At 58.3% G+C, this 16,765-nt stretch overlaps 1 protein-coding gene across 41 annotated transcripts in view; it reads left to right on the top strand.

Moving 5' to 3' along the window:
• OBSCN (obscurin, cytoskeletal calmodulin and titin-interacting RhoGEF) overlaps nt 1-16,765 on the top strand; it is a 239,778-nt gene that overhangs the window by 205,103 nt on the left and 17,910 nt on the right. For 37 of the 41 annotated variants that reach the window (XM_086407940.1, XM_086407931.1, XM_086407941.1 and 34 more), the window contains 14 exons: nt 25-164; nt 594-794; nt 903-985; nt 1,209-1,382; nt 2,086-2,242; nt 2,608-2,724; nt 2,808-2,972; nt 3,061-3,219; nt 3,370-3,547; nt 4,084-4,197; nt 9,994-10,161; nt 10,559-10,661; nt 11,009-11,138; nt 11,819-11,927. In XM_086407940.1, coding sequence (XP_086264066.1) covers nt 25-164; nt 594-794; nt 903-985; nt 1,209-1,382; nt 2,086-2,242; nt 2,608-2,724; nt 2,808-2,972; nt 3,061-3,219; nt 3,370-3,547; nt 4,084-4,197; nt 9,994-10,161; nt 10,559-10,661; nt 11,009-11,138; nt 11,819-11,927 — 1,998 coding nt within the window. Of the gene's footprint in view, nt 1-24; nt 165-593; nt 795-902; nt 986-1,208; nt 1,383-2,085; nt 2,243-2,607; nt 2,725-2,807; nt 2,973-3,060; nt 3,220-3,369; nt 3,548-4,083; nt 4,198-9,993; nt 10,162-10,558; nt 10,662-11,008; nt 11,139-11,818; nt 11,928-14,973; nt 15,017-16,765 lie in introns of all 41 variants that reach the window. The other 4 variants (XM_086407955.1, XM_086407953.1, XM_086407952.1 and 1 more) reach the window with 1 other exon arrangement.

The raw sequence follows: 16,765 nt of genomic DNA, 5'->3' as shown, positions 1-16,765 counted from the left end.
CCTCACGTGTCTTGTGTCCCTCAGCGAAGCTGCAGGTGCCTGGAGTTGACAGTGACGAGGAGTCAAAGACGCCATCCGCATCCCCCCGGCACGGCCGTTCACGCCCGTCTTCCAGTGTCCAGGAGTCGTCCTCAGAGTCCGAGGACGGGGACTCCCGAGGAGAGGTGTGTGGGTAGGCGAGGGGTGGGGGAAGGGGAGGTGAGAGCCTGGGGCAGGGTACAGGTCCAAGCTGGTACAGGGGAAAAGGAGGTGTGGGGCACCTGTGCATGGCCAGCATCGCCACCCTGACTCAGGACATGCCCAGAACCCCGCAGACTCCTCCTGATCCCTTTGGAGCAGGCTGCCTGCACCCCTGAAAGGAGCTCCCTACCCGGACCTGGGTCAGGCCTGTTCTAGAGCTTCAGAGAATCTCAGGATGGCTGTGTCTTCTCCACTGAATCCTCGGGGCCTTGTAGCCTGAGGCCTTGGGAGGCCCATCGGGCCTCTCCCAGCCCTGCTCCCCTCTGCTGTCTGCACGGGGTCCCTGGGACCTTGGGAGACCTGGCTGGCCCCAGCGCAGGCCCGACACAGCAGCTCCTCCCTCTCACCTGCAGATCTTTGACATCTATGTGGTCACGGCTGACTACCTGCCCCTGGGGGCTGAGCAGGATGCCATCTTGCTGCGGGAGGGCCAGTACGTGGAGGTCCTGGACTCTGCCCACCCTCTGCGCTGGCTCGTGCGCACCAAACCCACCAAAAACAGCCCCTCTCGGCAGGGCTGGGTGTCCCCTGCCTACCTGGACAAGCGGCTCAAGGTAACTAGGTGGCTGGAGGGGTGGTCCTGGGGTCGCAGGCAGGAGCCTGACCCTCGAAGGGCAGGCCAGTGCTCAGGCTGCCTGTGACTCCACCCTGTTTTGCACCAGCTGTCTCCTGAGTGGGGGCCAGCAGAGGCCCCTGAGTTCCCTGGGGAGGCTTTGTCAGAGGACGAGTACAAGACGAGGCTGAGGTGAGGGCCCCCAGACAGGTGCTGTGGGAAGGTGGGTTTCTATGGGGGAGCTCTGAGATGCTAATTTCCTATGGTGGGGCTGTCGGGTCGGGGTGGGGGTGCCTTCCTTCCGTTTTCTGGCCTGGCCCATTCTGAAAGCGGTCAGCACAGTGCATGCGACTGGGAAGTGCCCTGTTGAGCAGCTGACTCCTGGGTCTCCCCTTCATGGCTGTCGCCCTGCCAGTGCCATCATCCGGGACCTGCTGAGCTCAGAGCAGTCCTTCGTGGGCGAGCTGCAGTTCCTGCAGAGCCACCACATGCAGTACCTGGACCGCTGCCCCCATGTGCCCGCAGCCGTGGCCAGCCAGAAGGCAGTCATCTTCAGAAACGTGCAGGACATCGGCCACTTCCACAGCAGGTGGGCCTGGAGGCGTTTCCTTTGGTCTGTATGTGTGTACGTGCGTGTACATGTGTGCATGCTCAGACACAGATACATGTGTGCACACAGCAGTCACGCGTGCACAAGACACACTCACGTGGATGCTCACACTTGCACACATGTGTACTGGCAGGCCTGGGCCTCAGGGGAGTGGGCAGGGGTTGAAAAGAGACAGAACCTTGGATGACTTGATTGACCCATTGGTGCACCATAGCCATGCCCAAGGACACACATGTCCCCAGGAACACAGGCACATGTGCCCGGCTTACCCCCAGAAGTGCCTGTAGCACACCTAGGCACTGCAACCCAAGGGCACAGGCATGCCCCAGAAGTGTGCACACATATGTACGTGGGCACATACAAGTACATGTGCATACCTGCACACACACACACCCTTTCATGTGTGGGCATGCATGTGCATGGTACACACATATACACATGTACACCCACAGACATGTCGTTCCTTACATATTTACACGCCTACAAACACACGTGTACATGCAGGACACGTGCAAACATGTGTGGCCATCACAGCCTAGAGCACTGACTTTCAGCCATAGGAGCTCGGGCCTCGGTAGCAGCCTGTTCCTTCCCAAACCCTCAGGTTTGGGGCTGGATTGTGGGTCCTGGGTGGGGGCCCCGATGTCAGCCCTCACCTGACCACGGTTCCCCTCTGTGGCAGCTTCTTACAGGAGTTGCGTAGCTGTGACACAGATGACGATGTGGCCATGTGCTTCATCAAGAACCAGGCAGCCTTTGAGAAATATCTGGAGTTCCTGGTGGGCCGAGTGCAAGCCGAGTCGGTGATGGTCAGCACGGCCGTGCAGGAGTTCTACAAGGTGACTCCCTTCCCATCAGCCCTGCCTCCACTCCCCAGGCTTGATGCTGGCTCCTGGCTTTTAGATCATCTTCCCTGACCCTACTCAGGCTCCGCTTCACCTTCCCAGGACCCCTGACCTCCAGGTTAGAAAAGCAGGCAGGGTCTCCCTGCCAACCGTGCTCTCCCAGCAACCCTGCTCACATGTTAGGCAGTGACACTGACCACCCCCTGGGGCAGCAGTGGGACCCACCTGGGGAGGAGGGTCTGTGGGTGCGCATGCAAGCTCCCCTGGGCCCCAGGTCCACCAGCTTTCAGACTCTGGGGACACAGGCCCTCTGGAGTCTGCACACTCCTGCCCTGAGCCCAGCCCTGTGGTTCCCACAGAAATACACTGAGGAGGTGCTGTCAGCCGCGGACCCCTCGAAGCCACCGCCCCCACCGCTGCAGCACTTCCTGGAGCAGCCGGTAGAGCGGGTGCAGCAGTACCAGGCCCTGCTCAAGGTAGGCAGTACGGCCCAGGGGCTGTGGGGCCGCCCCCGTGCCCAGCCACCCCAGGCCTTGCCTTGACCTGCAGTCTTCCGCAGGAGCTTATCCGCAACAAGGCGCGGAACGGCCAGAACTGCGCGCTGCTCGAGCAAGCCTACGCGGTGGTGTCGGCCCTGCCGCAGCGAGCGGAGAACCAGCTGCACGTGTCGCTCATGGAGAACTACCCTGGCACCCTGGAGGCCCTGGGCGAGCCCATCCGCCAGGTGGGGCTGAGGGTGCGGGGAGGGCCCTGGGCGGCGGAGGGTGGACGCCAGGCTGGGCCTGGCTGACTGCGGCCGATCGTGCTCCCAGGGCCACTTCATCGTGTGGGAGGGGGCGCCAGGCGCGCGGATGCCGTGGAAAGGCCACCACCGGCACGTCTTCCTGTTCCGGAACCACCTGGTGGTCTGCAAGCCCCGGCGGGACTCCCGCACTGACACCTTCAGCTACGTCTTCCGGAACATGATGAAGGTTTGCAGGGTGCCGGTGGAGCCTGGGTGGGCAGGGAGGCCCTGCAGGGTGTGCAGGCCAGGAATCCCAGGGGTCAGTCCCGCCACCCTGGCCTTGGTGACCACAGCTTGGTCTGCGGCCCGGCAGTCAGCCTGTGCCCTCCTCCCACAGCTGAGCAGCATCGACCTGAACGACCAGGTGGAGGGCGATGACCGAGCCTTTGAGATCTGGCACGAGCGGGAGGACTCCGTGCGCAAGTACCTGCTGCAGGCACGGACGGTCATCACCAAGAACTCCTGGGTGAAGGAGATCTGTGGCATCCAGCAGCGCCTGGCCTTGCCCATCTGGCGTGAGTGCCTGGGCTCCTGGGGCAAGGCTGGGAGGGAGACTGAACCTTTGCCTGGGTGCCTGGCTTGACGAGGCACACGAGTCAGCAGGTCCTGAGCTCTGGGCCCTTGTCCCCACCTGGGCACACACAAGGGAAGATGCTCAATTCTAGGGCAAGTGGCACGCTCTACCCTTGGTTAGCCAGATTTGGTGGGGGCCTCGGGGTCCGCGCTTGGCTGCCCAGCGCAGGGCAGGCAGGCTGTGTTAGGGATGTGAAGGGCCCAGCAGTCTTGGTTTTGCTTCCTCACTTAGAATGGGAGAGAAGATCCCATTTCAACATACCCTTCTTACCCGCAGTCCCTACCAGGCTCCCCGACACATCCTGGGCCTGTGTCCCATCCCCTGAGTCCCGTCCAGCTCCCAGTTTGGTACTGCGGATAAAGGCTCCTAAGGGGTGGTGTCTCTTGGAACCGTTTGTTGGTCTTGGGGCTCTGGTCCTGCCACATGGACACCTGAGGGAGGGAGGGAGTGATCAAGGCCCTGTGTTTGTATCCCCAGGCCCCCCCGATTTTGAAGAAGAGCTGGCTGACTGCACAGCTGAGCTGGGTGAAACAGTCAAGCTGGCCTGCCGTGTGACGGGCACACCCAAGCCCATTGTCAGCTGGTACAAAGGTAAGCCTTTGGGTGCTAATCCTGCAACAGGCAAGAGCCACCCAGAGGGAATCAGGCTGGGCAGGGGGCCAGGGGTCCAGGGTGGCGTCTGACGGAGGGGCTGGGCACAAGAGACAGGCCTCCTGTTCTGGTTGCCTGCTCCTGAATCAAAGCCAGGCTGGCGGGTGCACAGCGGGGTGAGGTGGGACAGAGGCGGAGCTTGCTCCCATGTTCATCGTGCTTTTGACACAGTGACTCTGCCCACCCCTGAATCTCTCTCATTCGTTCCTTCATTTGATCATGTTTGTGCTGAGTGCCCAGAACCATTCCAGGTGTGTGGGAAATAGCAGTGAACAGGCAGGTCATCCTTGTCCGTGGATAGAGGCTGGCCTTCTTGGAGAGGAGACAGATGACAAGCACATAGACACATATGCAATATGAAGTCCAAAGTGGCATGACCAGCCAGAGACATATGGCAGGACGAAGGGCAGACCGGTTGGGGGAACTCCCAGTGGGCAGCGAGGCTCCAGAGGAACAGCAGGCAGAGGGGAGCCGAGGCGGGCGTGGTGGGGAATGAGGCTGCAGAACGCTGGGCCTTGAGGGCTGCCATGTGGTTCTCAGGTTTGACTCCCCTGTGTGATGGGAGCTGCAAACTCTGGGGGTCCCCAGGAACACCTTCACTTCTGACATCGACTTCAGGATCCCAAGACCATTCTCACTGGGCACCAACTGCACGCTTGGGTGTCCCCAACCACCTTCAGGTTCAGTGACTGACTGAATCTCAGGGACTCAGCGGAACTCAGCACAACCATCCCAGTCAGGGTTCTGGTTTACTGCAGTAAAAGGGGAGCGGTACGTGGGGTGGGATCCATTTGAGGGTCCAGGCGTGGCCCAGATGTCCCCACAATAGAGTGGTGTGGACGTGCCTGTTTCTGTCACCTCTCATGTGTCCCAGCACAGGTAGTATGGCCACCCAGGGACACTCCCTTGTTGAGCCTCGTTGCTCAGGTCTCTGCCGGGGCGCTCACACAGACTGTCTGCCTGCACGACTGGCCTCGATCTGTGGCCCCTCTGAGGCCCAGCTGATGCCGTATGACCTAAAGCCCCCCACCCCACCAAGTCACAGTGTAGCCTAGACCATCTGATGAGTCTCAAAGTCTCAGGTAAACCATGATGCTCTCACTAGGTCTCATCTGGGCTGAAAGGTAAGTTCTGAGTTCTAGTTGGGTCCCAATAGCCGAGTCCACTCCTGGTTTTGGGGGATGGTCCCAGGGAAGTCTGCCCTCCCATCCTGCTTGTCCACAACCAGTCAGGCGCATGTGTCCATCACAGATGGCAAAGAATGGGGCTGGAGCAGATATGCAGGCCACTTTGCTGGGACATGCAAGAAGGGCCATCCCAGCCCAGGGTTAGGGCTTCAGAGCAGAGTCAGTGGATAAGTGACTGGTTCCCCCAGCACTGTCTTCCTTCCAGAGTCTGTGGGGTCCTGAAGTCTTCAGAGTTCCCTGCCACCTCGCAGAACCCATGCAGTGCAACCCCACTTCCCCGCCATCCCTTCTCATACCAGACCTCTCACCTGTGAGGGTGGGTTCAGAGAGACAAGCCCAGTCAGTAAAAGTAATTGAGAAGAACACGCCTGTCAGCCCCACCCCTTCAGCTAGGCTGCCCTCAGGAGCGTGTGCCAGCGGGGCTGTGTCTGAGGGAAAGGAGGGTTGCACCATGCCCAGGAACAGTCAGGGTGGGATCCTGGGTTCCCAACTGTCTCCAGACCATCCACTGTCTTTTTCATCTGGACCTTTACCCGGTGAGCAGCTTACAGGCTTAGACTCCTCTGAGGACAGCTGTGTCTGGGGAGTGGAGGAAACAGTGGCCAGCCGGTGGTCAGTTCATGTTGGGCAGCCCCCACGACAGACAGGTCCTCAGACTGCTGGTGGGCCAGGCAGCACACACAGCCCCGTGGTGTGGCCAGAGCCGGCGGTTCACTGACCTAAAGCACCCTCACAGTTGGAGACACCTGAGAGATGTCTCCTGAGGGACACCCATCTGCCAGGTGAGAGCGTCACACTTGGCAGTCCCGGGTGGCATGCACTGGAACTTGGCCCCACATGCAGGGCAGCAACTCTGCACAGGGACTCTGCTGGTCTGGAGCCTGGTCTTGCTCCCATCTTGTCTCCATGGTTCATGGACCCAAGGAGGAGTGTCTTCAGCCCACCCATCTGTAGTTACGTGTCAAACCGAACAGCCAGGGTGTTCACAACATCTCACATAACCTTTGCCAGGAAAAATAGCATCTGGCAGGAGAAGTCAGACTCACCCACCAGCAAAACATCATTCATCGGGTGGACGTTTAAGTGTCGGGGGCAGAAGGCCAACTTCTAATTCACCCCTGGGGCAGGGAGCCCCAGTGATGCTCTGGTCTCGGTCCCTGCATGCCAGCAGGAAGGAAAAGCAGTTGGCTGCAATGCCCAGGACTCCTGCCAGGAGCTGTTCGCCTGTACAGAAGACCCCATTGTGGCTGTCCTGTCCTCGCCAGCTGGAGCCACAGGGGCAGTGACTGGACTGGGCTGGTGGCAGTCTCCCGCCAGCTTCCACTCTCTGTGGCTGTACACGGCTGTTGATTTTGGACTCGGCCTCTCCTCTTACCTGGCTACTTTCACATCTCCCAAGAGGCCTGCAACTTCCTTTCTCCCGCTGGGGTTCTGCTGGCAGTCTTGGCCAGTGACACGTTGCTGGGCTGGAGCTGGTTACATGCTCCATAGCCTCTCCACATGTAGGGCCTCGCCACCCTCGTGTGGAGCAGGGTGTTCCAAGCAGCAGACACCAGGGTCCAGAGGTGGAAGCCACAGTCACAGCACCCTGACTTGGCCCCAGGGTGACAGTTTTCTTCTTGCTCCGTGGGAACCTTGCTCAGATCCCATCAGTGGAATCCAGACACCTGTATCCAGCAGAGCCATCAAAATCTAAGCCCTCCCCCTGGCTGCATGCCTGGCGTATCAGAGGGGCATGGTGGGTCCCTCTGAGCCCAGGGAGACCAAGGCCCACTTCTGATGATTTTTCTCTTAAAGCAGTGGTAAGGGTGGAGGATGAGGAAGGGCTCAGGGATGGAAGGAGACATACTTCTGTAGCTCAGTAATACCTAGTGTTTTGGGCTCACTCAGATGAGGCGGCAGGATTGTCACTACAGATACGACCTGTTTTAGCTTCAGGGGCCCCTTGACTTAACAGCCACATCACTTTGTTCTCAGGGGCTCTGTGTCCCTTGCCTGGCATGATGGTGACATTTTGGGTGGGGTCCACTTAGCAGAGGTTTCCAGTGGCCCAGAGCCATCATAACATCTCCCATCCCCTTTCTGGTTCTTCCCGTGAGGGCTGAGTGAGGTGTCCAAGGAGGCAGGACCACCTGTCAGGAGGCACTCATATCTCTGGATCAGCTTCTCCAGAGTGTTACCAGGTGCCACGAATCCACGTGCCAGCTGTTGACAGTTCCCCATAGAGGTTTGTCTATGTCAGGGAGTTGTCCCAAGCCAGGGTTCGCAGCAAACACCAGGGTCCTTTCCTGTTATCTCTAAAAGAATCCTTCATTTTTTGGTGCCCGTGCCTCTCATCCCTGAGTTCTAGCCCTGCTCCTGCCTGCCTTCTGCCCCACAGTGTTGGCGATGGCTTTCCCTTTGCACCCAGTGTGGGTGTGTATGTCTGTGACTGGACTCAGAAATGCCTCCTGGGATTCAGCATGGGCTCTGATGTTTGTTGGGAAGTGGGGCTGAACAGCAGCGTCCCCGCTGTAGGGAGAGAGAGAGTGTCAACCAAGGCACCATCCAGGAGACTTTGAACCCACTTCTCAGTGCTCGGCTTGGAGCTGCCTGCTCAGTTTCCCTCCATTCACAGGAAATAGCTGTTTCTTGCACAGCCGACTGTGACGTTTGGGCAGTATGTCCACCACTGATTCCCATGGACATCCCTTCCCTCAGGTCTATTAACTGGTCCACAGGCCGCCACCTTTCTCTTTTGGAATGGTGTGTCTCTTACAGCGTCCCTTCCTTGTTGCCAAAATTGCAAATCAGAAACTGTTAAGGACCTGAGCTATTTCTTGGCTTGCAACCCAGCAAGCAGTCGGCCAGCCAGATTACAAATACAAGACCCCAAGTCAGAGACAAAGGTTGTTTGTCACAGCAAAAGCAGCAGCATTTTGCACGGGCTTCCCATACCTTGATCTCCACATCCAGGCACCAGATGTCAGCTTCATGCAGTGAACTGTTCCACAAGAGAGGAACCTTGAGTTTTAGGAGATACTGAACTTTCATGGGGCTGCTGGCACATCTTCCCTTCCTTCCCTCCAAAGAGAAAAGTGACTTACAGCCCTAGAAGGCAGTCACACGTCTCACAGGGAAGGAAGCTGAGGGCTTTGCCTCTGCTGACGTGGATGGCTCCTGGGGGAGGTTTCCAAGGAGGCAGGACCACCTGTCAGGAAGCACCGACATCTCTCTGGATCACTTTGTGCAGCGTGTCATCAGCACTGTAGACACCATCCAGGTGCCACAAGCCCATGTGCCAGCTGTTGACAGTCCCCCTAGAGGTTTGCCCATGTCAGGGAGTAGGTGACAGGGAATACCTGGCTGTAGGTGTCTTTGCCCAAAGGGTCTGACTGTGCAGGAATGCCAGAAGTCCAAGGAGAAGTGTTTTCTGACAGCAAGATGAAGGCTGAGAATTGACCACAGGTTGACAGTGGGTCTCCCTGATAGCTCAGTTGGTAAAGAAAGAATCCACCTGCAATGCAGGAGACCCTGGTTCGATTCCTGGGTCAGGAACATCCTCTGGAGAAGGGATAGGCTACCCACTCCAGTATTCTTTGGCTTCCCTTGTGGCTCGGCCGGTAAAGAAATTGCCTGCAATTCGGGAAACCTGGGTTCGATCCCTGCGTTGGGAAGATCACCTGGAGAAGGGAAAGGCTACCTATTTCAATATTCTGGTCTGGAGAATTCCATGGACTGTCTAGTCCATGGAGTTGCAAAGAGTTGCACACGACTGAGCGACTCACTTTGACTGCCAGGGTCACTGGTGTCCTTGCCAAGGGCTGCGTTGTGTGAGGTGAAAGCCAAGAGGTGTAGTTTGGGAAAAGATGGAAAGGGAAGCTCCTGGAGACAGAGAATGAGAAGAGCTCTTTCTTGGAATTACCATACAGGGATGAAGGGAAATAGGGTGACAGCTGGAAGCTTTTTTTTGGGGGGGGGGTTATGTTTTTAAATTGTTAAGTTTCTCTGTGAATCAGATGTCAAGATGTTTTAACTTAAACAACCTTGTTCAGAACGTACAGAGCTATTAGAAATCTATGAAATTTTACATATTATGGAGGAAAGATTTATTCATAATGAAAGATGCATAGCTCCCCACCCCTCTCGCAGGAAGGAAACGTGGTACAGCTGGAGATGTTAGTCAGGTGGGCATTTGGGTGAGGATGATAAAGAGACGGTGCTGTCCAAGTATCTGCTAGGTGGGTCAGTACCTTGGGGGAGTTGCAGAACCACTGGCAAGGTAGTTGAGGGTCTTATTATCAGAGGAGACGTCCCCCAGCCTGGCCCCTGCCTCCAGCTAAGAGCTGGCCTTTTAGAGGCCACACTGCACACTGAGGTCTGGGGGAGTAGATGGTGCGGGTCAGGGCTCCAGGTCAGCTTGGCTAGCTAGACCCTTGGCAGGGAGTCCACTGGCTCTTGTGCGATAGGGGTAGCTTCCTCCATCAGATCCTGTGACTGTGACCCCCAGACAGGTCCGGCCTTTTGTCCCTGCTGGTGTTGCCCCTGATGGCCCTCCCCTCCTTTCCAGATGGGAAGCCAGTGGAGGTGGACCCTCACCACATCCTCATTGAAGACCCCGATGGCTCGTGCGCGCTTATCCTGGACAACTTGACTGGTGCCGACTCTGGCCAGTATATGTGCTTTGCAGCCAGTGCTGCTGGCAATGCCAGCACCCTGGGCAAAATATTGGTGCAAGGTGAGCCCTGAGGGGAAGGCCAGGGTATACGTGCCCAGGCCCCACCCTATGGGCATTATAAAGGTATCAGCCCTGGTTGGGGGCACATGGATGGAGCTGCAGGGATGGTTGTGCCTATCTGACAAGTCTGGGAGGCTCACTGGTGGGGGTGGGGTCCTGGTCCATCATGGTGTCTCTCTCTGTATCTCTGTGTCTCTGTCTGCATCTCTGCCTCCACCTCCTTTTCTATTTCTTTCTCTGTATCCATCTCTGTTTATCTGTTTCTGTCTCTCTTTTTGTCCCTCTGTCTCCATCTCTGTGTCTCTGGTTTTCTTTCTGTGTCATCTCTGTGTCTCTGTTTCTTTCTCTCCATCTCTCAATCTCTCTCTTGTCTCCCCACATTCCCTGGGCCCCGCAGTCCCGCCTCGGTTTGTGAACAAGGTCCGGGCAGTGCCCTTTGTGGATGGAGAAGATGCCCAGATCACCTGCACCATCGAAGGTGCCCCATATCCTCAGATCAGGTGGGCCACCAGCTGGCTTGGGGGTGGGGCAGCAGAGGGCACACGGGCCTGCCCTGGGGCTGTCCTGCCTGCCTGAGAGGTGCGGGTGGGCAGCCTGTTAGCTGGGTCAGGGCCGGCTAGGCACAGAACCGCCACCTGTCCCGTGAGGAGGGGGCGTGAGAGGGCTGTGGCACGTTCTGAACACGGCTGTAGCTGCCGTGACAAGGACATGGAACCGGCTGTTCGTTGGGTGGGTGGCGTCCAGGAGGGTGGGCTCTGTGAGGATACTTGGAACTATGGGATGGGTGAGGAGAGGGTCCTGAGCATGGGCGGGAGACCCACCTGACTGCCCTTGGGGCTGGCTGCAGGTGGTACAAGGATGGGGCCCTGCTGACCCCTGGGGGCAAATACCAGACCCTGAGTGAGCCCCGCAGCGGCCTTCTGGTGCTGGAGATCCGGGCAGCTGGCACGGAGGATCTGGGCATCTATGAGTGTGAGGTGAGGTGGGTGGGGCTGGGGGAGGGGGTTGGGGGCCTTGCCTGGGGAATCCCGCCTGGTGACTATCACCCTTGACCACAGTGAGAGAGGGGACCCTAGGCCACTGTTGCCCACTGTCCGTGTGGAGAAGATGGGGACTGAGGAGCAGGCCCTGGGCGGAGCCCCCTTGGTCCTCATGGTCTGGGGGCACTGGTGGGGGTCAGGGGGAAGGTACGTGCTAGCCTTGGCGCTTCCTGACCGCCAGCCTCCTCTGTGCTGTTGCTCCGGGCAGCCTGCAGGGGACATTGCGGTGCCTGCTCCCAAAGGCAATTCTCAGAGAAAGAAACAGACCCCCAGTCAGCTCTGGACCTGTGCTGGCCACACACGGTGATTTAAATGTAAATCAGTTAAAGCTAACATTTAAGTAAAGATTCACTTCTAATTCACGTACTCAGAGCCCACGTGGCCACTGTGCTAGACAGAGCAGGTGGAGAGTGTTCCGCCTGTCTCAGGGAGCTCCTGGTCACTCGGGACTCGGTAGCTGGCCTGGTACCCTTACCCATGTGGCCAGGCTCTGCGGCTCTTGAAATAGCTGCGGTGGGCCCTGCATGCCACCGCTGGCCTGTGTGGCCTCACAGAGACTGCCCAGGCCCCCTGGGGAGCCACAGGCTGGAGGTGAGCCCCTGCTCTATGCCCTGCAGTTGGTGAACCGGCTGGGCTCCAAGCGGAGCCGTGCGGAGCTGCTCATGCAGAGCCCCGTGCTGCGGGCCCGGGAACAGCACCGTGTGGAGCGGCTTGCGGCCGTGGAAGGTGAGTGCCTCTGCGTGCGGTCCGGCCTGAGCTGAACCCCCACAGGCTGGGGCAGGGCCAGGAGGGGTAGAACCCTCAACCCTTCTCGTCAGAGCACACTTCCAGGAGGAGGGGAAGCACGATCGGAGGAGGGGACTCGGAATGGGGGCCAAGCGCTGGCGGCCCATGCCTGACTGGAGCCACATATGTGGGGGCCAGAGAAGGGTGGGCTGTGAACCAGAGCCTGGGAAAGGCTGATGGGGTTGTCTGAAGGGTCAGGGGACCCCCTAAGTCTGCTAATAACCATTCCTGGGGGGAATAACAAGTGCATATGCAGGCCAGACCTGGGCCTGGAGCTGCCTGCCAGGCAGTGTTCAGAGAGGTCTTACAGGATGGGTGGCAGGGGCAGCTACACAGAAGCAGGCTGATGGGTCCCAGCTTGGCTCTTGGGAGAAGGAACAGTGTCAGGGGCACGATCCTTCTGCAGCAGGAGGCCCTGGCTAAGGAAAGGACAGGGTGCTGTGGCTTGGCCTGGGCCAGGCTGGGAGGGGTCTGGGCTGCAGAACGGGCCTCACTAGGGAGCAGCATGCTCCCAGGCAGGTGGTGAAGGATGACAGGACATCTCCCTCCGTGGCTCCAGGGTCCCAACCAGGATGGCTGGGATGGCGAGGAGGGCAGTTGGTGTCTGTTCAGTTCAGAGAGTGGCCTTACAGGGCTTGCAGGGTGGGTGACAGCCTCAGGGAGAGTTTCTCCTGGTCTGAGCTGACTTACCTGGAAGGGGCTGCCAGGACAGAGATTGAGCCTCCCATCCTCGGGGCCATGCAAGCAGAAGCTACACTGAAACACCTGGGGGAGCTCCAGCTCTCACAGTAGGGCTGGGTTGGGACCTGTGTCCTCCCAAGTCCTGAAAGTTGGCTCCTCTGATGCCTTGAGCCCCCAGACCCAGTGCCTCCCAGGGTCCAGCGTGCGGGGCTTGCTGTCTGTCTGGACTCTCACTGAGTCAGCCATCTGGTGCCAGAAGGGCGGGCCTAGGACCTCTCCCACTCTGTAGGGCCCACCCAGAGACCCTTCCTCCCTTGTGGGCAGGGGTCCTGTTCATCAAGCCCCAAAGGGCACTGGTCAAGCTGGCTCCCACTGGAGGCCCCCACGGCGTCTGCTGGCACCTCTGCTGTGCCCCTGGTGGTCTTACGTGGCGCACGGCAGGGCTCAGCACCCTGTCTCGGCGGCGACAAGTGCATCCCACAGAGCTCTCAGTCCACCGTCACGACGGGCCTCTGTCTGGGCCCTGTGGATGGAGGGTCTGGAGGAGGGCGGCACACCCACGCCAGGAATGGCCTTGGCGCCTCACAAGGCGAGGCCAGTCTTCACAGCCCCTGGGACTGGAGCCTGCCGCCTCCTGCTTCCTAATCCTGACCTGCTGCTTCATCATTAACCCGGTGGCTCTGCAGCCAGGACGGGCCCTGGCTGGCCCCGTGGGGTGGGGCGCTGCCCCCTCGCTTGTGAAACTGTGCCGGGCCGAGAGCCCCGCTTGGCATGGCTGTACCCCTTCCATAATCACCAATACGCACTGGATCCCAGAGCCCCCCTGGATGGCAGGTTAGATGAGGAACAAGGTGCCAGGAGAGTAGCAGCCCACAGGGGCCCTGGTCACCACCCCCAGAAGCAACAGAATGAGTCCCGCGTCAGGGAGGAGCAGGGAAAAGGCCCTGGATCACTCACTGTTGTGTGCGCAGGGGGCGGCCTCCAGGCCACAGACAGGTTGGTGTTCTCTGGGCCCAACTTCGTCTAGATACAGGGCATTGTGGCTGCCTCCCATTCTCTCTCCCAGTAGGCTGCCCTCTCTCCAGGAAGCCGCTTGCACAAGCACATGCAGGCACACACAGTCACACACATGTGCGTGCACACACATGCATTATGGACACACGTGTGCACGCGTGCACAGTAAATGCGGCACCCAAGTGCCATACAGACACAGCTGGGACATTTAACTCATGTTCGTTGGGAACAAGGCTAAAATAGTCACGGTCATCTAAAGAAGTCCTTTTCCACGTGGCACAAAGTCCCACAGACCGCAGACTAGGAGGCTGTGTGCCCTGGGCCACGTCACCCCCTCAGCTTTCCCCCAGTCTGGTGAGAGGGACGTTGAGATGTATGGGTGCTGGTAGCTGGCGGGCTGCCTGCTCGCCTGCTGACCAGGCTGGGAGGGAGCATATCTGTGCCAAGCTTGGCCCTGCCCAGAAGCTACAGAGGAAGAGGCCTCCAGATGGTGGGGAGTAGGTGCTGCCGGGTCCTGGATGAGTCCCGTGCTATCTCTGGGATGTGGGTCCCTGTCAGCAACATGGGAGCCACAGGGCTTATCCTGTTGGCTCCGGGGAGGAGGACAGCCAGGACAATCAAGAAGCAGTTGAGTGTGTGGGATGCTCCTGGCTCGCTCAGAGCTCAGGATGCTGCTCAGACATCCTCAGGTTGCTCCCAGAGGGCCTTCTGTGGCCTGACGCCCAGCACTCAGACAGGCTACCTCTAGGACTCCAGAGTCACTCTGCCCTGGAGAGAGGTCCTTTGGTCTTAGAATTCTTTGTGAACTAGGCACCAGCCCTCCACCTCCCGGTTTGGCTGCCAGACACAGGCCATTCCTTTCCCCTTTCTAGGCCTTGGTTTCTATGAAAAGAGGAACTTCAGGGCCTGCCAAATACCCAGGGCTCCCTGGGTACTTGGACTATAGGAAGAGCTTGGATTTCTGTGTGGGCAGCCTGAACAAGGCACTTATTCTCATGAAGCTCCTGCAAGACCCCTCAAGGGGGACAGGGCTTCTCGCCCCACGTGGGACGCATGGTCACCACAGCGCCTCATCCCCAGACCCCCGGAGGAGGCACTGTCACCGTTTCAAAGGTGAAGGGCCTGGGGCTCTACGCCGAGACATTCCTCCTGGGGGATCACACAGTCCAGCAGGGTTTGGAGCCAGTGTCCTAAGCTGAGCGAGTTACCACACTGCCGGCCCACTCGGATAGCTCAGCCCCCAGCGCTGGCTGATCTGTAACCCTCGCTATTCCGACTGTTTTCTTTGTAGTCACTGAGCAGGAGACTAAGGTCCCCAAGAAAACCGTCATCATGTAAGTGCAGGCGTGTTCCTAACCCTCCGTCTGACTGCAGTGCTCCCTGCATGCCCACTAACCTCCCCGGATCTTGCCTGTGTAGCCTGGCCCCTAGCTTGCCTGACTGCTTGCTCCCATGGCCTTTGTTCACCACACAGACTGCCAGCACTTTGCAGACGCTCCCAGGGCATTCACCTCCCCTTGAGACCTTGCCTACCACATTTCAAAGCTGTCTGTCCTAGGGTCTAGGTACCCTTTCCATGGCTCTGTTGTCTCAGCAGGGTCGACTTATTCTGCACATCCCAGGGCTCACCCAGGGCTTGGACTCAGAGTCATACTAGTCAGGGAAGAGCAAAGCCTGAAAGTTTCTTCTCCAGTGTGCTGGAGGAAGAATGCTGCCATCTAGTATCCTAGGATCTAGAGCATTGTCCAAGGGAACTTTCCGTGATGACGGAAGTGATCTATGTTTACACTCCACTCCAGCGGCCACTAGCTGCGTGTGGCTACTGAGCATTTGTCTAGTGTGGCTGAAGAACTGGATTTTAAAATTTATTTTAGTTAATTTGATTTTAATTAAAATAGTGTAACCTTAGTGAACAGTACAGCTCTAGGGTCCTTAGGGGTTTCCGCACTCAGCCCTCACACTGAGAAGGTGGGGAAACTGAGGTTCAGGGAAGAGAGAAGCCTTGCTCCGGGTGGCTCCCAGTCGGAAGCTGGCTGAGAACTCATTCCCTGGATGCCACAGCCACTGTCCCCTTCCCCACGCTTCAGTGCCTCCAAGGCTGAGGAAATGCCATACATGTTGATAATTGAAGAATACAAGAGGCCCAGAGCAGTCCAGGGCTAGGTGAACGGGCAGAAGGCAGGTCTGGTTTTGACCTGGATGATCTGGAAGGACTTGCAGTAGGAGGTGAATGAAGTGGAAGGGTGGAAGGGCTTGCAAAAGCTAGGAGGCAGTCAAAACTGTGATTTCCTAAAGCCAGATGTCTGGGAGGCTCTAAGATGGGGAACCTCTTAATTCCCCCGAGGCAGAAGACCTCCTGTAGGGGCCTGCAGCTGGTGATGTTGCTGCAGAACCCATCTTCAGACATTGGATATGTCCTGGATTAATCCTTCCCTGATTTTCTCCCTTCTCCCCCAGAGCATAGTGCAGCCTCACAGTAGATGGGGCTGCCTGGGGCAGAAAGACATCCCATCCCTGGAGGTATGCAGCCATGCCAGAGTTTTTCACAGATTAGCTCTACATTTCATCTGTGAGGGGAGCATTGTTATCTATGTTTTATGAGTGAAAACATGAAGGAGCAGAGATGGGGCCAGGCTGCCCACTGGGGACTCATGCGTGTGGGAGCCTAGACTAGGTAACTCACAAGGCACCCTCACGACCAATCTGTCCCAGGCTTAAGGAGGCAGTAACCCTCCCCCTGCAAGGACATGTACCCCCTCACATGAGGAATGGAGAGAGGCAGCTGCCTGGCACCGCATCCCCCAAGGGCACACCACACAGTGAGGAGCTCTGGGGAGCCAAGGGGTACCAGAAGGAGACCGGGCTTGGAGAGAGGCTCCTGCCACCTGGCAGCCTCAAGTGGTGTGCCACTGGCCTCAGGGCAGGGGGCCTCCATGTCCTCATGGGGGCAGCAGTGAGCCGAGCAGGGGGTTGCATTTAGGAGGCGTGGACTCACTGTCCTGCCTCAGCAAATCAGGCCACTTGAGGCCAGAAGATGGGTCCTTGCCCAGGTTCCCCTGACATGTGGGCAGTCTCTGACTCAG

The sequence above is a fragment of the Bos grunniens genome, chromosome 7 (genome assembly GCF_055505025.1).
Source record: "Bos grunniens cultivar Pamir isolate PY7600 chromosome 7, Bosgru_T2T1.0, whole genome shotgun sequence".
In the NCBI taxonomy this organism is placed as follows: domain Eukaryota; kingdom Metazoa; phylum Chordata; class Mammalia; order Artiodactyla; family Bovidae; genus Bos; species Bos grunniens.
Note: the sequence above shows the minus strand (reverse complement) of the source record. Positions and strands in the feature narration are given on the sequence as shown.